Raw genomic sequence first — 25,971 nt, forward strand, 5'->3', positions numbered from 1 at the left:
CGCCCAGCTAACGCCTAACCAGAAGGCTAATTTAAAACACCTGTGCTGGTGTGCAGAGGCTTTTCTGCGAAGTAACTGAAGCTTTACATTAAATGAAGGGATTAAAAAAGTATTAGCATCATTTTCCCCTGAAATGTAGAAGCGGAGCATAAAATATGAATACTTGAGTACAAATATGAGGTGCTTCTATTTTACATAAGTACAGTTGCTGAGTAAATGGACTTAGCCCCAAAAACACTGGACCCTGAACATGTCGTTTGCAGGGTTTGTAGCATTTTTTTTTTAATGTATGTTTTTTTTTTATTTTCATTCTTTATTCAGACTCAGATTTGATCACTTTGGAGGTGAGTACTCTTTAATTTGTCCCTTTATATTGTCCCCATTGTTGACTTGCAGCCTGCATTTGGCAGCATTTTTTTTATTTATTTATTGTCATATGTTCCTCCTGTGTTGTCAAAATGGTGAAGCTGTTTTCTCAATGTGCTTCTGTTTTGTTTATTTGCACATATTTTGTGCATTGAACTCTCAGTGACACCTTATTATCCATTCCTGCACCTGTTCATGCAGCCAAGATTGCAAACAAGCCTAATTTTTATCATGGAAATATTTTGTTGGATGAGCTCTTTCAAATCGCAAAGCAAAAATGAAATGTTGATTAGGTAACAGTTTTCATGGATCATGCTGGAAAGCTTTTCCCCTCCTGTATGCTCGCCAATTTAAATCTCCCTCTCTCGGCGATGCAACTTCCGCTCTCAGCATCATGTACAGCGCCGTCACTCTCATTTTTTCATCGAGAGCTTATACGGCAGCTTGAGGCGGGGAGGTAAACTTTTGGCAATATCAGAGTGAAGGTTTATAGCTGTGTATCCGACAGTGTTTGCGCGTCTTTAGCCCAATGTTCAGCACAGCCCGTCGCAGCCATAAATAAGTGCGGCCACGAAGAGCGGAGGGGAGAGGCGCCGAAAGATAGGCTCCCGATATGAACTGAATATGCACAGAGACGATTCCGTGAAACAGAGCTTTCTGCCACTGGGTTGCTGAGGGATCAAATAATAATCAGCATCATTTACCAGAAAAAAGAAAGATAAAAAACAAGCGAGTTGCGACGCAAAAGAGAGCCGGGAGGAAAGGACTGCTGCGCGGGGGGACGCAAAGGGACTCGATCTGCATGTGAGACCGCTGGTCCACACACACCGGAGGCAAGAGATGCAGCCTGCGAGCAAGCTCCTGACTCTGATTCTCCTCATCTTCATGGGCACAGAACTCACCCAAGTAGGTGTTTATTATTATTATTATTATTATTATTATTATTATTATTATTATTGAAGCCATGTTAGTGCATTAAAAAAAAGATGGATCCGCGGTTAATTGGCTCCAGATCCGGTGAGAGATTACCCGGTTACCTCGCACAAAAGAGCCCCGCTGAATTAGCCCTCTACCCCGCTTAAACAGATTAACGGGTGGGATTACATGATGTGAATACATTGTGCTTGACGGGCGCGGATAGCTCCAGCAGAGAGCCCTATTCAGCGTCTCCCAGCGCTGACAAACGGGCCAGATACAAGGGGATGCATTGCATGATCTGTCAATTTCCTCATTAGCAAATTGGTCAGATTAATCAACCGCACGGCTGCTCTGATGCAGTGTCCGCAGTTTGCTCTCAAAAAAAAAAGAAAAGAAAAGAAAAAAAAAGGCCATTGTTGAATTGTGCTCTTAAATCATGGCTCCACAATCAAATGCAGTGTCTCAAAGAAGGTGTTTTGAGCATGCTCAATGACCACTGTGTGACTTACTGTTGCCTGTGTGAAGGGGGAAAAGAACATTTAGTCCGGCAGTGCAAAGCCACCCGGCTCAGGAGTAGTAAACAAAATCACTGGTCAATAAAATGCATCTCTGTGATTCTTTACTGGAACTATTAATTACTTCCTGCTCTCTGAAGGCCATTTGCACCAATACATATAATAGTTACTGTTGCATTAAACTGTTGCCATTATAAATTCCCACATTCCCACTGTTGGGGAGGGGGAAGTGAGGGAGATAATTTATTTATTCCCAGGCCCGGCCACCACTGGATTGAAGAACGTGATGATTTAATTGCCCTTGCTTGAACAGAGGGTCATATTTCATGGGCTTTGTGTTGTGTGAATTGGTAATTGGAGACTAAAAAATCAAATGTGCCACTGAGGTACTATCAATAAATTAATCTCTGTTCCCAGTGTGTGTGCAGTATACTCTACTCCGAGTGACAAACTCAATAAAACGTGTTGGAAGTAGATTGCTGCAAACCCTGCTGGCCCTGATAACCAATGTGTTAGAACAATATTGGTGTAAGATGGTTTTGGCAGAAATATGCCAGCAATTGATTTGTGAGGAATGTCAGTGTGCTGTGAGTGGAAGGCTTTTCCTTCATGGAGCAACAGCTTGGCTTTGACATTCACGTGGAATTTGATTTGTGATTTGATCAAAGCTGTAACCTTACACGCGCTTATTTTATTTATAGTTTTTATCTCCCTACGATGAGGCATCAGATGCGATCAGAACCGGACACACTGTGCAGCAGCAGGGTGCACAAAAAAATGCTGACACTATCGAACGGTGGGGCTGTTTGCACTGATTGATGGAAGCCATCGGTCGGAGGAGGGAGGGGAAGGGAGCGTGTTTCACTTTGGGTTTCATGACAGTCGGATCGGGCCGTGCACGGTGCAGGTCAGGGCCCAGCGTTACAGCGACAGCCTTTTTTCTCTGATGGCCAGAGCGTGTGTGTGTGTGTGTGTGTGTGTGTGTGTGTGTGTGTGTCATCTGTTTGAAGGTAAGTCGATATTAGTCCACAGCCTTGTCTGTCTGCTCGCTTCCTGGAGAACAGAAACACAAGATACACTGACAGGCTATTTATACTGGCCCTGCTATAGAAACCTACAGTGCATTGCTCTGTGGGAAGCTGAGGCCTCTCCACATCTCGTCCCTGTTTGAAGACAGATATAAAAAGTGAGAGGTGTATCAAGAGACGCGTTTTGTTGCCAGATTACTCATGAGAGAGAGGGAAAAAGAAAGCCACGCAGGCAGCATGGCCTCGACCTTTGGTGCCGAACAAATGAGGCTCTCTTAATGACTGCGTTAACCACCTTAAAAGTCTCACACACTTTCCCACAGCGGGGGGGGCAGCTTTTCTTAACATCTGGCCGAGGGGGCAGGGAGACGCCTGATTAGTGGCACGCTCTCTTCTTCGATTCTGGCCGCATTTATTCACCTCCTTCTCCTCCGCTGGAGGATTTGGCTACTGCCTGGCGTTCACACGGAGAAGAATAGTAAGCAGCCAGAGCGGCATCTGTTCTTCACCTAGCAGCTCCCCCATGACTTCGGGCCCACATCCTCAAGCATCCCACAGACACCTGACAAAACAGATGGCACCGCTATAGCCGCCCCTTTGACACCAGTCAGCCTACATACCATAGCTCATCCTATAACGACCGTCATGCAAAGAAATGCTGTAGAGCACCTGCACATGTTCAGGTTTTAGATCCATCTGCACGCACAGTTTGATAATGTTTTATTTTCAATTTATGCAGACATTTTTACTTTTTTTCTTTTTTTTTAAAAGTCATCTAATTAACATGAATCAACTTAATTTACTTTGCCAACATGTCTACGGGGGCTCCAGCAGAGGGACGTTTTGGAACAGTTAGGGGCTTTTAATGTGTGAAAACCCAAAACAAAAATCAATCCGGTTTTATGTGAGAAACTGAAGACAGAGTTGAGCTGAATTGCAATATGCGTGGTGTGATTGGCAGCTGGGGGTTGAAGCTATTTATTATTCAGTATGGTTGGTTGGAGCAAGAAGGGAGGGAGAGAGAAAGCGAGCAGAAGAGGAGTAGGTGGAGATACGGTGCATTTTGTAGTTCACTTGTAGGCTGGAAATGGGATTTTTCGCTACTTTATGAGCATTTACTACATTGGATATTGAGTGTGTCAATGTGGTTCTCGTACAAGCTTGACACCTGTTCGCGGTAATGCAGTAGAGTACAATAGCCCGGTCAGAAATGCAACCTTTATGAAGCTTTAATGTTCCATTTTATTATGTTTATTGGTCATTTCTGAGGCTGCTGTTTGTTGTGTTTTCTATTATTCTGATCGTATTGCGTTATTTTGTAAGATGTGCCGGCTTGTTTGTCCCCCCAGGCACATTAACACCTTTCACCGACTCTGAATCATAATTTGTGTCCTATAATAACTTTGAAAGCACACTTATAACACCACAGGCGTCATTTCTGAAAAAACAGAACAAAGCATAATTTCATCAAAAGCTCTCTTACACGGTCTTATTTATGCAGGGTTATTAAATCAGACTGCATAACTGATCATTGTGCAAGTGTTTTTTATTATGTTTGCACATTTGAGATCTTGTATGCAGAATTGTAAATCAGCAATAAATGTGTGGTGCGGATCTAATGAAAGATTGTGGTTCTATAAATCACTCTTGATAACGACTGCTTCCTTGATTGATTTCTTTTTTCACTGAGTCATCTTTTATCAGTGCACCTGTGGAGTTCCTACTGATGCTACTGAGGACTTTATATTAAGCTAACTTTTGATCTTTGGTTTCACTTCTATTGACAATGAATTGCATTAGATTCCACCTGTGAAGCTTGTGTATGTATCCATTAGAAAGTGATAACATTAAAGGGCCCTGTGCTGCACCGTATTACACCAGACTGTAGACTGGACTCTGGATACAGTGCACAGCGGTGAGGTGACCCCTGCCGATGCTATTTGCTCTAATCTGTGGAGCCATCACTCCTGTGAGCTCTCACCTCAAAGGTCATAAAGAAGAAGGAGAGATACGAGGCACAAGGGAGAGGGAGGGAGGAATATGGAGGTTAGTAGAGTGCAGACTTCGCTCACATCCATCTTTCAGTTTACCAGAAAAATGCATTATAGAGCTGGCAGAAATAGCTGCGGAGACAGAGCCCCTCTTACTATTCCGGGGACTCATGTATCATGCAGTGCTGCAGTTTAGCCCATAGGCTGCAGCATTAGCCCACAAGCCTGTCGATGAATTAAAAATGACAAATAATTCATTTGTCTGGAGCCTGAGAGATATCATTCAGAACAAAAAAATGCACCATTTAACTGCCCTTGCTCATGCACCTGCAGTGTTTTTAGTCTAATAACTGCACATTCAATGCATAAACATGACATTTAATCATGCAAACCGACGTGTGGTCTTATTAAATCCTGGATTTTTTTAGATTTAAAAAATAATATATATATTGGTTATTTTGTGCTACTTCCTTGCATTTTAAAGCCCTTCCATTTTGATTCCAGCAACGCCAAAATCAGCTACACGATGGCGCCAGAGTCACACGAATCAAAAGCTCATCCTCAGTTTGAGCGCGAGGCATCCAGCAGCCTCTCCATAAAACACATCCAACGCCCCGCTCGCGCTGAAATGCGACATTCTGCAGAAGTGTGCTCACTGTGCCATGTGTGCCGCTGTGCGCTCGGACGTTACAGCGGTTCTTATAGTTTAAATGAAAGACCAGCTTTACCATGCGTGATCCTCAGTGACAGAGCTCCCTGTCCTTTTGGGGCAGCAGAGAAAGAAGTGTCACTCTTCGTTATAAATAATCCCTCAGCATCAGTGTCGGCCGACCTGAGCCGCACTGCTCTCTGTCATTCCCACCGGGGACAGCCTGTGTCGGGCAGCTATGGGCGAATCAGGCGCAATCCCAGATATCACCGTGAACGGACCCCAACCTGGCTGACATCATTGCGTCTGGCGATATAGATAGATCCGTAGTACCTCCTCCTTCCTCCTCTCATCCATTTGGAGCAGCCTGTGTGTGTAGTCAGTGGCACTTAATCACAGAGCGCACCAAGGCAGGAGGCGGACCGTCGGGCGTGAACGAAATAGTAACGGTGGACCGGAGAGGCAGCAGTGTGCGGGACAACGCAGGAAGAGGAGCTATCCAGAGGACACTTGCGGAAGCCGCTCTCGGTTGTTTCTCTTCCACTGGATCAGGTGTTGCAGTTTTGCCTCCGTCCCGCTTTCGGTCGACCCTCTCGCGTCCGACTCGTTCGCCGCCAGTGCTTCGTTTTGGAGATGTCCAAAAAAAGACCAGCCGAGCCGGAGTCCCGGGTGAAGAAGCAAGATGCTCTGGGCAACATGACTCGCCTCCCTTGTTTCTCACCGGAGTCAGTAGAATGAAGACGGCTTGAATAAAGTCCAAAGTGAAGCGCAAAGATGTCGGTGCCTTTGCTGAAGATCGGCGTCGTGCTCAGCACCATGGCGATGATCACCAACTGGATGTCGCAGACCCTCCCCTCTCTGGTGGGGCTCAATACGACCAAGCTCACGGCGGCGCAGGGAGGGTACCCAGACCGGAGTACCGGAGTAAGTGCGCAAGTTTCGCATATTTCCTGCGGCTGCTTGGCTGTTTTATTTCCTGAATGAATCCACCGCTGCAACTAAATCCAGAGATAGGCAGCATATGCGCGCTTTGAAGCGGTTCATAATTAAGATTTTCTGTGACGCGCTTGCTAGGCGCATGCAAAAGTAAAAAAGTCTTGGAGAGGCATCATAGAAATCTTCCCCCTGCGTTTGATGTTGCTCCAGCTGCCTCAGGGCTGCAGCCTCTGTCGATACGAGTAGCCTGCACGAAGTGGAAAGTTATCGGTTGCTTCTTTTCGTCTGAAACGGATAGAAATAAGAGATCCATGATGTGAAATTTGGCGTTTGGCATGACAGATTTCAAAGCAGTCCTATTTCCCCCTTCCTAAACAGCGGGAGTCCTCATTCTTCCTTTCACCGTCTGTGTGAATGAGAGAGGCGCTCAAAGCCAAGATGCTGCTGTAGAGTCAAGATGAAGCGTTTCTTTGTTTCTCTGTCAGGCTGCTGGCACATTCGGATTGTTTCTGTGCCAGGATAACATTGTGAGCACTCTGTCAAGTGGATGCTTGCACTGAAATTCAGAACAATGGATGCTGAAGGGGAATAAATAAATGAAAAGTAAAAGCAGAGGCTGATGTGGACTCTCGTACCTGAACGTGCTGTGGTGAGTTGAGGTTTTAGAGGAGACTGAAGCCTTTTTGCTTGACTTGTGAGGTTTTATTTGATCATTTCTGTCAGCGGTCTGTTAAAGTACTGACTGAGTAGTAGGGAGGAACAGTGAGGGATCGAGGCAGCTGCTCGATAGTGATTTTTCTTTGTCCTGTCAGCACATCCTTTGGCAGAAAGCGGCTGACTGACAGCCGCTGCGATTGCTTCTTTTGGGGTTTTGTGAAGTCACTTCTTCTCGCTAATTGAATAACTCAGCAGTGATTTTCTTTCTTTTTTTTTTTTTTTTAATCGCTGAATATCTGTTCTCAATCAAAGTCACTCAGTTTTTTTCTGATCAGCATGTCAGTAACTGGAGTTTTCTCTCTCTCTGGGGGAAAAAAAGAGACCTCTTTCTGACGTCATACACATCACGCTTTACACCCGGAGCTTTCGCACACCCAACCCACTGAATGATGGGAGTAGCTTCAGCTGTGACGACTGGCTGCATCTTCCCTTTGTCTGGCTGTGAAATATATACTGTACGAGGTGCAAAATGGGTGGAGCGTGCCGGTGTGTGGTACCCAGATGGAGATAAATACAGCTGCAGAATACACTTCATGAGCAAATAGCAGAAGTGGGTCCTCTATAATCAGACAAACACGAGGATGCGTTTTGGGGGTCCCATGTTGGTTGTTTTTCTCTGTCTTTCTCTGCTCCGCTCTCCTTCAGCGCTGCACTTCAACTGCCCCTTTTTATCCACTCTGTCCTCAGGTGTTGCCAGCAAACCCAGAGGAGTCGTGGCAGGTGTACAGTTCAGCCCAGGATAGTGAGGGAAGGTGTGTCTGCACTGTGGTGGCGCCCCAGCAGTCCATGTGTTCACGGGATGCCCGCACCAAACAACTGAGGCAGCTGTTAGAGAAGGTAATCACCTGCTTAACTCCAGAGCAGCACAACACTCACTGTCGTGCAATGCCCACAGTGGTTAGCTTTACTCTTTTTTACCTGCAAGTACTTCACACATAAAGTCAAATGCACACACACACACACACACACACACACACACACACACACACACACACACATATAGGCTTACCCATTTTCGTGGTCGTCCAATCACCTCTCTGCCCGTTGGACAAGAATAGGAATCATGCTCTAATGAGCTCCCTGGAAACACAGCAGGCGTCATGGGAGGCAGCTATATGCTCTGTTTTTATTGTACTGCACACATCCAGGGCAACACATCTAATGATGCAACCCGGCTCAATACCCCAAGACTGGACACAGAAGGAACATTTAAGCACGTTTAGGGCAAAATACTTGTTATCCAAAGATGGAGATCATCGCTGAATAATGTAGAGTTAATGATTCACATGAACTGGCAGGAAATATACACATCAACAGATCTCTAATGAATAAATAGAGGATGTGCCAGGTTTATGGAGTTTCTGGAGCACAACAGTTTTGAGAAACCAAATGTCTTAACAGTATGTATTCTACACTTCCACCATGTGTCTGAGGCCCCTGACTAGTTGGCCCGGTGTCAGAGTTTGTGAATCACTGCAAGAAGAAAGCCAAGCCAAAACAACATATTGAAAGTCTGTTGCGTGTTCTCGCGCTCATCGCTCTCATTAGGCCGTTCGAAATAGAGACGTGTTTCATCGCTTGTCCAACGTGTCCGTACGTGTGCCACCTCAGGTCCAGAACATGACCCAGTCCATCCAGGTGCTGGACCAGCGAACCCAGAGGGACCTGCAGTACGTGGAGAAGATGGAGGTCCAGCTCCGTGGCCTGGAGACCAAGTTCAGGCAGGTGGAGGAGAACCACAAGCAGAACATCGCCAAGCAATACAAGGTACGGAGCCAAATCTCCAGCCATTGACCCAACCGCCATTCTGTCCGAGCTGCTCTGTAGCCCATTACACCCAACCTAACCCATTCTGTGTTTTCCCACTGTGGAGATGTGTTGCCTAAACCACAAAACCTCATACCCAGAAATCCATACTGCATGAGGAGTCAGACAGGTTAATTAATCAAATCCATAAACTGCAAGACTTCACATCTTTTTTTTACACCAACTCACTTTATGAAACCGTGTGATGGAAACGTCAGTAAGTTTGGAAACGAAGAGGTTTTGATTAAACCTTTTATTTATCACAATGCACCTCTACAGTGAACTCAAAGATCTGCATGTGGGATGTAGATCCTTAATCTGAGTAAAGAGTTGACACTAAACCCTTTTTTCTTAAAGGGCTTACTGTCCAGTCAGAATAAAATAAAGGCACGTTGAGTCCTGCAGTAGGGTAGAATTTAACAAATAAAAATGAATTAACAATTGCTGCACATTAGAGATATTAACATTGTCTTTAAAATGCAGATTATTGTCTCAGTTCATTGATTAATTGTCAGAAGATAGAGAAGAATCTTAGTTTGTAAAGCCTGTGGTGATACCATCATATTACCTGCTTTATCCAACAAGACGAGCAGCAAATCCTCACACGTAAGAAGCTGGAATTTCTGCTTGAAAAATGACTTCAATTAACCAATAAGCTAAATATCTGACGGTTGATTGATTAATCGACTCGTTTCAGTTCCTGTTCAACAGAAGGTCTCAAATGCTACGTGTCTGAACACAAGCAGCCATATGAGAACTTTCCTTTAGGTTTTTGTTCAAATGCTACCAAACAAGTGTTGAGGTTCGATACCCAGCCCTGTTTGCAGCCACTCACATGAACGCATCACTCCAGTCGACCCGTCGCACCATCTCACCTGCGGCAACACATCCTGTCACCTGTGCATGCTAGTCAAACCCCATGCATCCCACGCCACGTTCAGTGCATGCTGCAGTGTTCTGTAACGTGTCTCCTGTGCATTTATACTAAGTGTGTGTGCGTTTGTTTGTGTGTCTGTTAGATAGGTTAGCAAGCTCCAGCCCCTGTCAACAGTTTGTCATTTTCTTGCTTGCAGGGCTAACTTTAAGACATGTAAAGAGAGCCACAGGGAAGAAGAGGCAGGTCAATTCCAGATTCCCCTGAACTGGGCCACAGTACTGAGAGCATTTGGGCGTCAAACAGTTAATTAACCTTTAGCACCATTAAGACTAAGAAACCCCACCTCTCTCCCAAACCAACCCACCACTGATCTCTTCCTGCATGTTACTGCTGTCAAAGTTTTCCATCTAAAAGCTTTTTTCAAACGTAAATACATTTATTATTATTATTCTTATTATTAATTGCTGTTATTCATTTTATTTTCCTTTGGCTTTTGTCTATGCATATTTGGTTACTCAACAAATCTATACGTTCAACTATAGACGTAAAAATTCGAGACACTTTGTTGTGTGTGACATGTAAAAGCATGTAACCCTTAATACGATGTTGCATTTTAAACGATGATGACCAATAAAGAGCTTTCCCAATTGTTGTCGGTGTACCGAGGGCTTGCTTTTTAACGGCTGGTCACTGCCGGGGGGGACGGAGCCACCTGCTCTGCTCGTCCAGCGGGTGGAGAATATTGCTCCGGGTTTGTTTGCTCAGACACACACCTGCACGGACAAAACACAGCTGTTCACACACAAACACTGAACATGGACACAAACAGGGGGTCTTCATGTCAGTGGAGAGGCAGGGTAGAGTCAGAGTAGTCAGGTTCAGACAGGTGTTTTTTTTTATTTTTCCCCTTTTTCTTTTATGGACAGTCTCCTTTTGTCGCGCATGACACTCAACCGAGCTTATTCTAATCCTTTCAGGCCATAAAAGCGAAAATGGAGGAGCTTAGACCGTTGATACCAGTGTTGGAGGAGTACAAGGCCGATGCCAAATTGGTATTGCAGTTTAAGGAGGAGGTCCAGAATCTGACGTCAGTTCTAAGCGAACTTCAGGAGGAGATGGGGGCCTATGACTACGAGGAGCTCCACAACAGAGTGTCAAATCTTGAGGAGAGACTCCGAGCATGCATGCAAAAATTAGGTAGGCACAGAAAGTTGTTGGCACACACTTTGCTTCAAACACGTGCACGCACACACACTCCCACTGACGTACAGTATGATGTGACTGACCAGAGAGAGACGCTCAGGCACATTCACATGATTCAGAACATCACAGGAACATCATGTGTGGCTGCGACGCTCAGTCAGATGCACATTACACAAGTCCTATAACACACTCACATTTACACGCCATGGTTCTGTTTCTTATGTGTGGACTATGAATATTGGTATATTCTTACATTGATAAGATGAACTGATAATGAAGTCCATAAGAGGGCTACACATAGAGTTAAATCCTGGTAACTTCCATATCTTACGTGTTTTTCCTGCAAAGAAGAAAATCGATTATATAAACGATTCATTTATCATCAAAAAGCCAAATTTTCTTGCGTTCAAGCCCCTCAAATTTGAGGATGTGCTATTTTTCTGTTTCACATCATCGTGAATTGAACATTTTGGGGTGCTGGACACAAAATACACAATTTGAACATCTTTTTCACTATTCAGAGCTTCATAGAATGAGAAAAACTATTGAAAGATGAATAAATAATGCAAATAATAATAACTGGCGGTCCTACAGGCACACATACAACACAATGTTTAATGCATGATTAAGTGCTTCACGTGGTTCAAACACACATACAGAGAAAGAGAGCTGCTGACAGCATCCTAAGATTGCAACTTCCTGTCACAGCCTCATCTTTGCTTTTAGCTCCTGCCTCAGTCTCTTCACACCTCTGTCACAGCCCACAGTGCTAATAGATGCACACCCACACTACAGTGACTAAGATACATTACAAGAGCAGGGACACTTACAGGCTGCACATCACGGGTATATTGTGTCCCTGTTTCAAATTATTCACAGCGCAAGTTGACAAAGAAAAGCTTTCCGTTACTGTTCTTTTTGGAAAGCCAGTGGAGACGCAGTGATTGGAATTTAAATCGAATGTGAGGAGCAGCACCTAATCTCAGCCCCCCAGTGAATCCTCCTGTTGTTATTTCCCTTTATCTGTGCACATGCGGTTATTTTTTCATACCTGGAGCGGGAGCATGTTGCGCTCTCAGTTCAGTGCACAATGAAGCTCCTCGCAGCTGTGGTCGGACCGAGGAGAGCTGGAAACTGCGGGAGTTACTCCAGAGCGGGCGCCAGATGAGATGAGACACAGGAGAGGTCGCCCGGCGAGGGACCGGCTCAGGCAGAACAGAGGGTGGCGACTTCTTTCATCTTCACAGGGCTGCAGAGGCACTCGCGCAGAGTGCACACAAATGCACTCCCCGTTATTGAGATTATATTTGTGAAGGTCACTTGCCAAAATTTGCATGAACAGATCAACAACAGGGGCTAAAAAAAATAGGGGAGAAAAATAGAGAGGGCGGGAGAAATTGGAGTATTGGGTAATAGATAGAGCGACGGGAGAAATTGATAGAAGGTGGTGGGGGAAGGAGGGAGTGATAAAGCGAAGGCGAGCAGGAAAAGTGAAAGAGAGTAACTAGGGTCCCCGCAGAGCTGTCCTTCAAGCTGTTTTGTGCCGAGGAGACTAACAGCTCAGCGGCTGCTGGGACACAATGGCCATCGATCATGGGGACATGCCAGCTTGCTGGGCAATAATCAAATAAATAAATCACCCCGTGTCGTGGCCCAGCAATGTGGAGGCGCAAGGAGCTTCAGGCAAATCCAGCCCCCTTCGTGACCAAATACTGATGAATGGAGCAGGAAAGTCATACCAGCACATCAGCCCTCTGCTGCCGGCTCTGCAGCCATTGCCCTCACCTTGCAGCGCCGCTGTAGAGAACACAATTACAAGGTTTAATGTTACAGTGAGGTTCACATGCCACAGAATCAATATTTCTCTCTTTCCAAACAGCCTCAAGATATCTCTTTGTTTTAGTTCCTCCTCACCTTTATAAAGAGTAATTGGTTTAATAGCTTTCTTTTAATTAATTGCTGACATCTGGGAACTTGGAGACGTCAAGAAAGAAAGAAAGCACCCAAGAAGTCCGACAGTAAGATGATAAAAGCCCCAAAAACTTTCAAATTGTTTGATATTCCTCTATAACATTAAATATTAATGCATAAATAAGATAATAATAAGCTGAAATCAAAAAAAGCTGATTGGTGGAAAAGCTGACATCAGCTTCAAACCAGTGAGACGAGCACAGAGAAGCAGAGACGTCTCTCATGTGAGATGACAAAGCTCACAGTAAGAAGCTGAAGTTTTCGGGGCCTTTAAACAAAACTGCAGGTTAATTGTTATTTCCTACACAAACTGGCAGTTCTAAGCGTCCATCACGGTAAACAGGTCGGCTTCCTGCCTCAGGCCATCGTCAGGAAATAAATTGGCATCTGTGCTGAGAAAAAAGCAAAAAATGACATGAAAACATTTCACCTGCGTCTCGGCGGTGAGGCCTGCACGCTTTTCTTCATCACACCAGCAGAGTGAAAACTGAACTCTCTGGAGTGAACTTCATATATTTGGGTTTTGGACAAAATCAGGAGCCTTGTGCTCGATACAATACGCACCATTAAAATCCTTCTAACCGGAGCTGCTGGGTGTGCAGATGGATTTGTTTCAGCTCTGATAGATATTTCTTTGATAAGCAGCCACGCTGTTGGGCACAGGGAAGTTTTTAATGCTTTCTTTTTGGAAACAATGAGCCATTTGAAGACATCACCTTGGACTGGGAGAAGTCCAAACTGGATTTCAATCATTTTTATAACAAAAGACTGAATCTATCATTCAAAAAAATCATTGAAATAATTGAAAAATCGAATTGAAAATGAAAAAAAAAAAGTTACTGCAGCCCTGCTATCGATACTCCAGGTGTGCTCAGTTTTACCTGTGAATGAAGTGTTTGAGACAATGAGAGTTACAGGCTGTCTGACCACTCGTGTTTCTTGCCTTGTCGGATTTAAGATTATTTCAGAGCTCCCAGATCTCACCGATTACTTTGATGAGTACGTTTCCATCATGACCAATAAAAAATATTGCCAAAATAAGCCCCATGTTGAAATCATCCTTTAAAAAATTCCTCCTTTTCAGGAACTGAGTGCTCGTTCGCTGCCTAAATCCTCACATTTTGGGGTAAAGGCCGATGGCGTTTCTGTTATATCAGCTCCAGTTCCCATTTGGTTTTCCATTTGCTCTGCTCTGTGCTTCGGCCCAAGCAAATTCAGGCCAAAAGGGGATTAGACCCTGTGTGCATCTCCAGAATGCAGATCCCTCAGTGGGCCCCCCAGCAGCCCGCAGTAGTGGTGTCATCTGAAGAGACAGGCATGATTAGAGAAAATAAATAAATAAATCAATGGCCAGTGTATTACTGCGCTCTCTAATCCCACTGTGGGTTACGTAAGGGACTCAGCCTCCTTTGGCAATAGTAGAGGCGGCTCATGTGACCACGTGTTTGCCTCTCAGCCGTCGCCGAGGTGTGATGCCCACACACACTCACGGGGACGGCATATGCTGCTCATGGAAACGCGAAAGCGAACCCACAATTTTCACGATGCAAGCGGAAGAAAATTTGACCAGACGTGAAGGTGCAGCGCCACGACTGCAAAATAAAATGACATTTCACAAAACATGACGAGCACGAGAGATGATGGGGGTTAAGAAGAAGTAGCGGGGGTTAATGGCTGCATCACTTGGCCGATGAAAACTTAAAATGAGCCACCGCCACAGTCCCGTTCTTTAGATGAGTATTTCAGAACGGCTCATCACATTCATGAGATATCTTTAACTCATCAAAATCATCTGATTAACCTTTGTCCAGCCGAAACGTCGCCTCAGACGGGCCCGTGTCTGCATGAATGGATGCTGGGTGGCGTTGTTATTGGGTAGAAGGGTGTCGCTCGTTTCTCTCTGCGCTCATTAGAAAGGATACATTAGTCTGACCAGCTCTCAGTCACGAGGGCCACAGAGCCCAGCCATGCTTTTGTCAGATTCACATTAACACCTCAATCAACACTAATTAACAGTACAGCAGCTTACGAGCAGCACACGGGAGCAGAATACACAGGCGCTCTCCTTTTCTATTCCCTCTTCCTCTGGCTTTCTCACACATCCGCACAGAGAGTAAAACAGGCGTTAGCATGCGTGAACTGAATAATAAGCACCACTTGCACAGAGAAAGACAGCAGCGAGCTGGACATCCAGTCCCCCATCCTTCAGGCAAACTCATCCAGATTTGAGTAAATGAAAGTGAACCCCCTGTGATAGATTTTGAATTGGTACCCAAATGGGTGTTGCGCTAGATCTTCTCGTTTCTGTCCTTGCAGCATGTGGCAAACTGACGGGCATCAGCGACCCCATCACCATAAAGACGTCTGGGTCCAGGTTCGGCTCCTGGATGACTGACCCTCTGGCACCTGAAGGAGACACGCGGGTACGTTCACAGTCACACAGCACGATGGGAATCATCTACCAGTATGATATTAAACGAACGGCTGGGCATTGAACCAAAATGCGTCCATTTAGCACAAACTAAAACACAATTTTTTGACAGATTTAGATCATAATTGTAACAATTTGAGTATTTTTTGTATTGTTGCAAAAGGTTATATAGGAAAATCTGTTCATTTTATTCAAGTAAGGTATTGAAAAAAATAGTTTTGCAAAATGTCAAACGATACCTGGTCCTACTCATAAAGCTGCTATAATCAATGTTTTCATATCAGCAGTGGATTGACATTGTTTTGTTTTTTACACCACCCACCCTGCACCAGCCAGCAGAGTGCAAAGAACAGGCAGTTGATATTTTAAATTATATTGTACATTTTAAGTGTTTTCACAAAGCTTTATTCAGACTTTCAAATCCAAAGTATCAGCAGACAGCAACAGAATCTGCTGTATTGTTGTCCAATGATGATGATGATGTGTGTGTGTGTGTGTGTGTGTGTGTGTGTGTGTGTGTGTGTGTGTGTGTGTGTGTGTGTGTGTCTCTCTCTTTTACAGCCCTTTCATTGTAAATATTCAGATTCAGATTCCTTCCTCTTCCAAAGTATGACGACAAACAGAATGTGATTGGGTTTTAAACTGTTAGTCAAACAACACGAGCAATATGAATATGTGCACTTGGGAAATGATGATAATTGGCAGATTAATCCGTATTGGAAATACTTGTTAGTTGCAGCCCCAAGATGTTTGACGTGCACACACTGGGGGAGCAAATTAATACGATCACGCTGGCTGTAAACTTTTGATGCTGACGCACCCTTTCCCCCCTCGTGTCTTTGTTCAAGTACCTGAAGATCTGCAACACAAATAGTTTCTCGGCGTCAGTAAAGACTTGTCCTTGACTGCAGGTGAAGGTCGATAACAGTCTGTTAATTGGTCACTCTCCTTTTATCAGCCGATTGCATCCGATTTCCCTTTGCCTGTCTGTTGGCTCAATAAATGGGTCTGCTTTCATTACTAAAACGCATTAAAATGAAATGCCAGGGATAAATCTGTAAAGGGAAGCGAGGGAGGGAGCTGGAAATAAAGAAAGTTTATTTGTCGGCTAAGCATGAGCATGCTCTTTGTGCACCGACTTTACGAGACACATTAATATGAGACAGAATTCTCAATGTCACATGGAAGGAAGGAGGGATAAGGACTTGAGAGGAACCAGCAGCATGAAGTACAGCGGCACTGTAAACTTGCAGTTTGAAGGCTAACTGTCATGACGAGAGAGGTTGTATAATGTGTATACTTTAGAAGATTCTCAGCAGCACGAGTGAAGCCGACTGCTGACTAAGACTATATTTAGCATACTGTAAAGGCTACTTTTTTGTAGAAACTAACACATTTTGAGCAGAACACATGAAAGATGCACTGCATTATCAAAGGGCAGAAGAAGAATGAGTGTAATTGACGGGAGCAGACAGGTCTGCTCCAGTTCTTTTTATCTCTTGGTTTCCTTACGTTGTTTTTTTTTTTGGCGGGCCCACGGAGACCTGCTTCCTCGATATGAATCATTTTTTAAGTCAATCACAGCAGCACATGGAAGCAGGTAGGGGAAGGGCTTCAGGTGTCTCGGTCCCACTGAGACTAAGGAAGCGTTTGAGCCTCTAGCAGCTCCGGAATAGGAGCTCTCTGCCCACCACCGCAGGGGCCAGCAGGAAGCCGGGGTTAGGCAGCTGAGACAGGCCTTTTATCTGGAATGATGGGCATCGTCCCTGCGGGGCCCAGCTCATGCCACCCTGCGGCTGTCATTCTGACTGTTTGTATACAGAGGCTGCTGGATCTCGGCTTCGTCTGCTCCTGGTGGAAGTCTCAGAGCTCACTTAATTGGGATGCTTGGTGACGGTGTGATCTGACGTGTGTGTGATCTGCGTACCGGAGGCACGCTGACGAATGGTGATGGTGATGAGGGCTTCTAGCTCTGACGCACTGCCGTGTTTGATCCTAACTCATCTTTCTCCTTCTTGTCACAATGGTGTTTAGGTCTGGTACATGGATGGCTACCATAACAACCGGTTCGTGCGGGAGTACAGGTCGATGCAGGACTTTATGACGTCGGACAACTTCACGTCCCATCGGCTGCCCCACCCGTGGTCAGGAACAGGTCAGGTGGTCTACAACGGCTCCATCTACTTCAACAAATTCCAGAGCCACGTCATCATCAAGTTCGACTTCCGCACCTCGGCGATCAGCAAGTCCCGGCAGCTCGACTACGCCGGATTCAATAACGCGTATCACTATGCCTGGGGCGGCCATTCCGACATTGACCTGATGGTGGACGAGGGAGGCCTGTGGGCTGTCTACGCCACCAACCAGAATGCTGGCAATATTGTCATCAGCAAGCTGAACCCCAACACGCTGCAGATCATCAAGAGCTGGACCACCAACCACCCCAAAAGGAGTGCCGGCGAGTCTTTTATGATCTGCGGCACGCTCTACGTCACCAACGGCTACTCAGGAGGCACCAAGGTCTACTACGCCTACTCCACCAACTCCTCTACTTACGAGTACATTGACATCGCCTTCCAGAATAAGTACTCACATATCTCCATGCTGGACTACAACCCGCGTGACCGCGCCCTCTATGCCTGGAACAATGGCCACCAGGTCCTCTACAACGTCACGCTGTTCCACGTCATCCGCTCAGAAGAACTGTAACCACAGAAAAAGGATTACATACATGTACGAATACGTATTGTCTGTGTAGAGATCTCCCTATATACAAAAATATATCTGCGAAAGAAAAAGACTCTATGGCAAGACCATTCTATTTATATTATCAGATAACTTTTACCGAGAGACTGCATCAACAGTGAATGCAAAGTGGATTGAATGTGCATATATATGAGACTGAAAAAAATATAGAATTGAAGGGTTTCATTCCAAAATGTGATATATTTGTTATAGAAGAAAAATGCTTTATCAGTTAATATCACAAAAACACAGACGAGTGTTCGGAAAACAGCTGTTTTGTAAATAAAGGTCTTAATATGACTTCTGACTTTAGTAGTTACCCATAGTAGACTTTATTTTGATAGCTGCCATTTTTTTGTTAGAGGTGTTTTTATTTTGGAATGGAACTCTTTAATTGTTTGCCGCATAGAAAATGATTGTAAAAGTAGACTAATATATAAGATTTAAAAGAATAAGAAAAGATGCCAAAAAAAAAAGAAACATCACGCCTTTTTTTTTTATATAACGGGATATCGACCTAAGCTCATTCCTGTGGCTCGGGTTCTTCTGCTGAAATCCTCCCAGCTGAACTTTTCTTTTGGTCAATGGGGGTCCTGAAGCGAAGACTGTTGGTAATAAACTGTTGGATCCCCAGGTTTCCATGGACAGAGAGAAAGGTGGGAGGTCAGTCCAGTCAGAAGACTTGATAGCCTAATGGGTGCACTCTGTCATATCGTTTTTATCAAGTACAGTAGCAAATCAAAAGTCTGTAGAGAAACAGCAAACAATAACAACACCCACTAAAAGACCTGAAGGCACTGACTGTTGACAGCGCTGTTGTTTGAGATGATTTTCCTGTGTTAGTGACTATGTGTGAAAAAGGCTTTCTTTGCATGAGTGTTTTCTATCACTCCGGTCTGCTCTTCTGAATGTCTTTTGCTGTATGATACTATAAAAAAAAGGGAGGGAGGGAAGGGGAACAAGGGAGAATACCGTCGGGATTTGAGGATTTGCAAAGATATTTACTTTTATTTCCCCTGCTTCTTTGTATTTAGTTCTTGTTTTGTTTATTTCTACTTCTTAGCGATCATTTTATTTTTCAGATGTTCTTGTATCACTGTAACTGTTGGCACCGGTTTTGCCTCTCTGTATTTGTTTATTTGGACTGTGTGGGAAGAAATCTATCTAGCTCACATCTCTTTGAAGAAAAAAAAAAAACAGAATGTATCAAGTATTGTATCCTGGGAACCTGGTCCTCATATCACATCATGCGCCTGTAGTAGGGAGAGTTTTCTTTTAGAGGATAATCCTGTCTCATGTCATGTGTCCCCCCACTGCTAGTGAAGGATAATGCTGTTTAAATGTATACCCTTGCCGAGGACAAAAGCTTTTCACTCTTTTTGCGCTTTGCTGGACATGTGTTGTATCTGAGATGAGATAGTTAATGATTCGTGTCAATAAAACAGAGAAATCTGATGCTCGGATTGTTGCCTTAAAAAGCTGCCATGTGACGGCGCACAGGCATGGAGGCGGAGCTAGTGCTCTCCTTGCCAGGGTTTTGGGTTATCTTTCATTACGGTTGCTTTTTTTTGAGTTGTGCGGAGAGAGCGTTAAGCATTTACTGACCCTGTCATGTTTTCAGAAGTCTTAAAGCAAGGCTGTGCACTGAACGAAAAGTTGAATTAGTAGGCAATAAAATGTGCTGTTGCTTAGTTCACTACACTTGGGGGTTTTGCTGCTACATCCTGACTTGCTCTGGTATTTCCAGGAGCTTGTAGTGACAAAACGCTAATGTTAGCCACCTTTAGCTTTGCCACTCAGGCCACAGTGGCCTCTGTTCTGTGGAGGTTAAATAGTCTCACTTTAAACTTTTAAAAATACACAAAACATCTAAGCTGAGCCAGTTTTGGAGCCGTAACTGTTTTATTTTCACTAACTGTCACCTTGATAATAACCGTGGCAGCATTTGATGCTGATCACTAGATTTCAAAAGGTTTTATTGGTTGCGTAACATTTCTTTTAAAATACAAAGATTCACAGCCTGGCAGTGTCATAACTGGAAGAACTCCCATTCGTGTTTGTTTTCCATCACTTGACATTTATTTGATTGCTGTGATGTTTCCTTATTAAGGCAAAACTGTCCATTTTCGTTCACTCAACATTTTTCTTTCCTTCTTTGTTCTCCACTCCATCTCCACTACCTTTTTTTCCCTCCCTTATCCTCCAGCCAGTCTATGTTTCCCGCTCTTTGTTGCTCCCACTCTCTCACTGCCTCTTAGTCCTCTGATGTTTCAATCGATGAATAAATGATTGCTTCTATTTTCACTCCAAGTGCTTGGCCAACACAAGCTGCTTTGCTCCCCAGAAAGAGTTCCAGATAGGATTTGGGAGACAGACAGACAGAAAAAAACAGAGAGAGAGACACATGCTCGACGGAAGGTCTCGTAGCGTATGACACGGTGAGCTGTCAGTCAGCAGCTGAATACATTTGCATCTTTAAGGGATGATTGGTGTATCAAGAGACATAGCAGCACTCCCTCCAGCCCCACTCCCCCCACCGCAACACAACCCAATACACACACAGACGTCTGTGAACCTGACAGTTGCATTTCATTTCATCATTTTGCACGTCGGCTCTCTTTTCATTTCTGCACCAGTGTCTTGTTTACTCCAGACTTAAATAGGCGCAGTAGGCTAATTGCCTCGTGCATACCTTGCCCTCTAAATGCCACGACTACTGCAGCAGCTCTTCTGGGACTAAAGGACGGACACAGTGAGAGCTTTGACCTTGCATGGGCCAGCTGTAAGGTGCATCATTCCCCCAAGGACAAAACCACTTATCAGTGATAGGAAGCTAGTGCGTATGTGCCAAAAGAGGCTTGCAAAAATGATGCACAGCATTGCAGTTTACACTTTATGTAGCTGCACAAAATTTGATGGCATGTTGTCACGATTTCAGACGTTTGCCCACGCTATGTTACATAATTCACCTTTGCATCTGACTCTCAGGTAGCGTCTCTGTGGCCTCTTTATACGTTTGAAGGTTGAGTTGTGTAGCCTTGAAAACTGACTGTCAGATCGGTATTAAAGCTGACACAAACTGCTAATTGACATTCCACTCAATATGACTCATTTGCATGGCTGCCTCTGCACTTAGGAAGTGAGAGAAGTTGCTACAAATCTTTGCAAAAATTATGTAATGTGTCGAGGGGAAATGTCTCACGACAGCGTGCACCAAAAACAGCAGCGGCGATCATAAAGACGCTTGACAGGACATTTGTCTTACAACATGTGAAGCAGAGCGTTTGTTCAGGTGGAGCGCTGAAGTTGTGCTTGTATTAACTGATCAACTGTTATCAGCTGCTTCATCAGTGGCTTATTCATCACCTGCTTGGATATCAGCTGATTGGTAGTTTGCATGACAAACTCACACACATATATATATTAAGGGGGCATTAATTGTGTTGACATAATCCTGCTCAGATTTCTTGAGAGCTTGAGTGCAGAGCCTGTTTTACCAAACCTATCTCAATGCCCAAAAATGACCATTAAAACACAGACCACTGTGAGCTGCACCAGTTACTTCTCTCTCTGTTTATGCCTGCACGTCTGCACACGCATGCAAATACTCACATGTTGTTGCCAGGTCAGATTAAATTGAGTTGTAATTCATGAAAATTCAGACCTTGAACTGGGTGTCAGTGACATGAATTTAGATGTTGTTGCCGAGTACTTGACTTGAAAACAAACAGTCAGACCAATCTGCAATTTGCAGAATTTCAGTGATACTGCTGCAATATTAAACCCATCCCAAGCTTTTAGTTTTGAATGTTCCAGGGCAAAGTGCAGCTTCATTTCATTTCTGTCGTCTCAAATCAGAAACCGCAGGCTTCCCTGTTAAGTTCTGCAATCTACCAAATGGTTAAAGTTTCATTTAAGATATAAAAACCTGATTAATCGTTAACTGTCAAGAGAACCAAAGCAGTAATAACATTCCCACGGCATAAGACCTGCCCTACACTCAAGCAATTACTGTGAGCCCTTTCAAATTTAATGTAAGATGACGCATACCGACAGTTTCTCAAACACAGTCTTTTTTTTTCTGTTCCATTACAAAATTTTCCATTCAGATTCACCTCACTGGCAGGGGAGCAAAACAGAAATAAAGACTGTGTCTCACGCTTTCATTGTAGAGGGGAGCAATTTCCGAGCTAAAACTATTACAAGCCCGGTGTGGGTTGGAATAACAGCCAATAATAAATCAATACAACCATAAAGAATTGGACTGAGAGAGAAAAACAACAGCAATAAAGACAATTCATTTTAATTATGGCGCAATAAAAAGGCAAAGTAAAAACAACTCAGATGTCCCCTTCGCAATTCTCATTGCGCTGGTTTTGTTTACAATTGTGTCCTTGTCAGCAATTCAAACAGCTGCTCTGCAACAAAATGTCTCCTCAATTAGCATTTTCTTTAATGCACTGTTGTCACGAGAGTTTGTGCATGCAAACACACACAGCTGTGTGTGCCACATAGAAACCACACCAAAGCCATGCTCAGTCTTCATACTGTATAAAACATAAACTGTTTCCTGCTAAAGACTAAAGCTAGTTTGCTTTGCCAAAACATTTTGGAGGAACCATTAACACTGCGTAGATTACGTTCTCTGGCAACATGCACAAGCTTAGATGAATCCCTCCGTTAAGGAAAGATTGTGCTTTTAGTTAATTACTGAAAATGTCAACACGTCCTGTCTTATCTTTGAAGTCAGTGCTGATGACTTTTTTAGTACTTAAACCTGCATTCACTGCCTCTCTGGTCACTTGGGAGAGGTGGAAGCACCACACTGAGATTATTACCGAAGTCCATTGATGCTTATTTACACATCCAGCAGACACACAGCAGCATTAATATTCATTTGGAGTTGTGTTACAGGATGTGTGATGAATAGAAATGCAACATTCACTCTTCTCAGAGCTCTGTTTTGGTCTCTACCAGCTCCTGGGGGACATATCTGGTTCTTTAGCTGCTAAATGCTTCAGTGTTATCTAGCTGCGAACTTTGTCTTTCTGCTGTTTGATGCTGGGCAGGTAGCGCATGGGTTCGGGGTACTCGTGTGGAGTATGGAAACAGCTGCCTGCTGCAATACAAAGTGACTGAACCAAAACCAAAACAGCAAAGAAAAACAAAAGAATGAGCTGAAAGATGCCACAACACTCCACAGGGCTGAGGGGAGCTGCAGAGTCAAGTGATAATTTGTGGGTTCACTGCTAGTGGTAGCAATTAGCCATGGAAATGCTAATAGCTTCCAGGAGCTGTTTGTGGGGAAAATAAGTCAAATCCATTCACAGTGAACATTTTGCAAATGCATTCACTATGAATATTTTCTCATTTTGTCTATAAAAATATAATCTGTGCAGCATTACATTTCGTACGTAATGGATTTGCTAATGCAGATTAGTTGAATATAAATGTCATTTTTTCTCATTTTTCAGGAAGCAAGATTGATGAATCCTCACTTTGGATAAGTTCCTTTAAAGTGTAACTGATCAAAAAGGCGAATTCTATATGCGATGTGTTAAATTTACACTCACTAATAAATGCTCAGCTCATGAACAGAAACTACTCAATTACACATCAGGTTTCCTTTGGCTCTAATTCCTCCAGACCCAGAAAAGAGTCTGCTTTGAACCTTTAAACCCCTGACTGCCTGTGGGCTTACAGAGGACTAATGAGCAAAGTGCTGTTCACATTTCCCACCATTTCTATACCGCAGTCAAATGGCTTTGGGCAATGTGTGTTTGTGTATTTGTGGTTGCATAATTTGTGTATATATGCCGATGTTGTCTTGTGCTAATGTGTTCTGGTGTGTAACTAACCGTAACTGATCTCTATGAAGCATATAGAATACTTGCTTTCACACTTAAGTGGCCACATGCAGCGATGACAGTTGTGCCGCATGTAAGCATTTTGACAATACGGGTGGTCTTTCGCCGAGGGTCAGGCCTTATGTGTGTGCACGTCCATGTGTATTTGCTCATGCATGTGTATTTGTGTGTGGATATGTATTACTAACAAGCTGTGGTGGCAAAATGTGTGCCATCTGTGCACACGGGAGATTTCACACTCTTGTTCATGTTTTAGTTGTGCCAGTATTCTCATCAGGGACGCTGGCCAATCATCACAGGGAAGCAAAGAGCAACAAGCTCCAGCCTGTTAGCCAGTCTCATGTTTGCCATACTGATTTTCAATAATATATGGTCTCCACATGGGGAGAAAGTGTGGTGTGTGCTTAATACTTGTTTGTGCTGGGTTTTTATAAAAGTCAATGGGATGTATTGATTTTTCCAGCTTGAAAATGTTCTATCAGATAAACAATAGGTGTTTTTCAATCTTAGGAAATGCAGTTTCTCTTTTTTGGCACGCAAGCAAAGAAAAGCGTATCGGCGCCTTGTGTGGACGAGTCATGGCTGCCATTCAGATGTTGCGACAAAAGCTGCGAGTAGTGGCTGAAAGTTTGCGATTAGGATCTTCAGTGACTTTAAATTAGTCTTGGGTGAGGTGTGATCCAGTAGAGTAGCCTGTGAGTGGTGACTCATGGGTTCTGATTCAGTACAGGCATTTCTAATCTCTGCTTCCAGATGATTTGAGGACACGCTGTGACAGGACGATGAATTATTCAGTATCGGCTGTTCACCTGGAACGAAACCAAGAGACAAAATCAAAATGATGTGGGTGATTGAAATTAAAGAGTGGCGTTGACAAAGAACAATCTGCCTTCCTCGCTTGTTTCAGAGCAGAGAATCACATATTTTTAAAATCACCACCTGCCTCTGATAAATGACTTCGAATGGAGCCACGTCGAATCCTCACCTGTGGAGAGACTCATTACAGCTGTGCAGGTTTTTGCGTCTTCCCTGATGACTGTCTGGCGACTCCACCGTAAGATATCAATAACACAATTACTTTAGTACCGTGAGGGCCTGCTCGCATGGAATGCAGAGCAACTGTCAAATATCTTCAATTTGGAAACTAATTCAACTCCGTGTCCATCCATTTTGCTCAGCTGCTGTTCTGCAGGAGTCCTGTCAGCGCAGCCTGATTACTCTGTTTCACCTGACACCTCAAGTCTCAGCAGGAGCAGTGAGAACTGCATTAGATGTAACCGGATCAATACCTCCAGGCAATTTTCCCCCTTTGCACCATCAGCGCATAACTATGTGCTCAACTTCTCCACCTCAGTCACATGTGCAGCCTCTGACATGCATTCTAAGGGTTACATCGCCCTCATGAGCACCTCACTTTGCTCTTTCTCATCCCTCGTAGAATTGTAATCGTGTTGCTTGTCTCCGTCGCCGGCTCCCCGCCACATTTTATCTCTCATCGTCTCTGCCTCAGTCATCAAGAATGCAAATTGGGAGTGACAGAGCAATCGTGAGATCCATCACAGACAGATAGAGAGTGAAGCAGCTTGGCAAAGATCTATGGGAGAGTCACCCTAGTGTTGGTGATTGAACTCCTTGGCGCCTGCGATTGTGTGTGTGCATGTTTCGTGATGGGTGTCATCTTTAAATATTCAGGGTAAAAATCTCAGATTAGCCTCCAAATCATAACAAGGATCAGTCCTTATTCCACCATGACCAAATATATGTCGCACAATAAATCAACCTGAAGTTAGAAACAGAGTAGTGCAGGTTAATATTTATGTATTATGCTTGAACACCAATCAGCATTGACCGATGGACTAATCCTAAACCAATTTCACATCCCAGACTAAATCCCACTGATCCCTCCACATACATCTGTGCAAATGCACATGCATAATTTGGGACATCCACA

General features: G+C 44.1%; 1 protein-coding gene across 3 annotated transcripts; it reads left to right on the forward strand.

Moving 5' to 3' along the window:
- Positions 1 to 434: 434 nt before the first annotated feature.
- Positions 435 to 19,608, forward strand: olfm1b (olfactomedin 1b). 3 transcript variants are annotated; one of them, XM_070989650.1, is made up of 6 exons: positions 714 to 1,272; positions 7,808 to 7,957; positions 8,732 to 8,887; positions 10,781 to 11,000; positions 15,294 to 15,400; positions 17,443 to 19,608. In XM_070989650.1, the coding sequence occupies exons 1-6, from the start codon at positions 1,207 to 1,209 to the stop codon at positions 18,115 to 18,117; spliced, it is 1,374 nt and encodes a 457-aa protein (XP_070845751.1). In that variant the 5' UTR covers positions 714 to 1,206; the 3' UTR covers positions 18,118 to 19,608. The 3 variants fall into 3 exon arrangements, with proteins under 3 accessions (XP_070845752.1, XP_070845751.1, XP_070845749.1); XM_070989648.1 differs by lacking the exon at positions 714 to 1,272 and adding an exon at positions 3,600 to 6,391; XM_070989651.1 differs by lacking the exons at positions 10,781 to 11,000; positions 15,294 to 15,400; positions 17,443 to 19,608 and adding an exon at positions 10,000 to 10,454 and having other exon boundaries at positions 435 to 1,272.
- The last annotated feature ends 6,363 nt before the right edge of the window (positions 19,609 to 25,971 follow it).

Source organism: Chaetodon trifascialis, chromosome 20 (genome assembly GCF_039877785.1).
Source record: "Chaetodon trifascialis isolate fChaTrf1 chromosome 20, fChaTrf1.hap1, whole genome shotgun sequence".
Taxonomy (NCBI): domain Eukaryota; kingdom Metazoa; phylum Chordata; class Actinopteri; order Chaetodontiformes; family Chaetodontidae; genus Chaetodon; species Chaetodon trifascialis.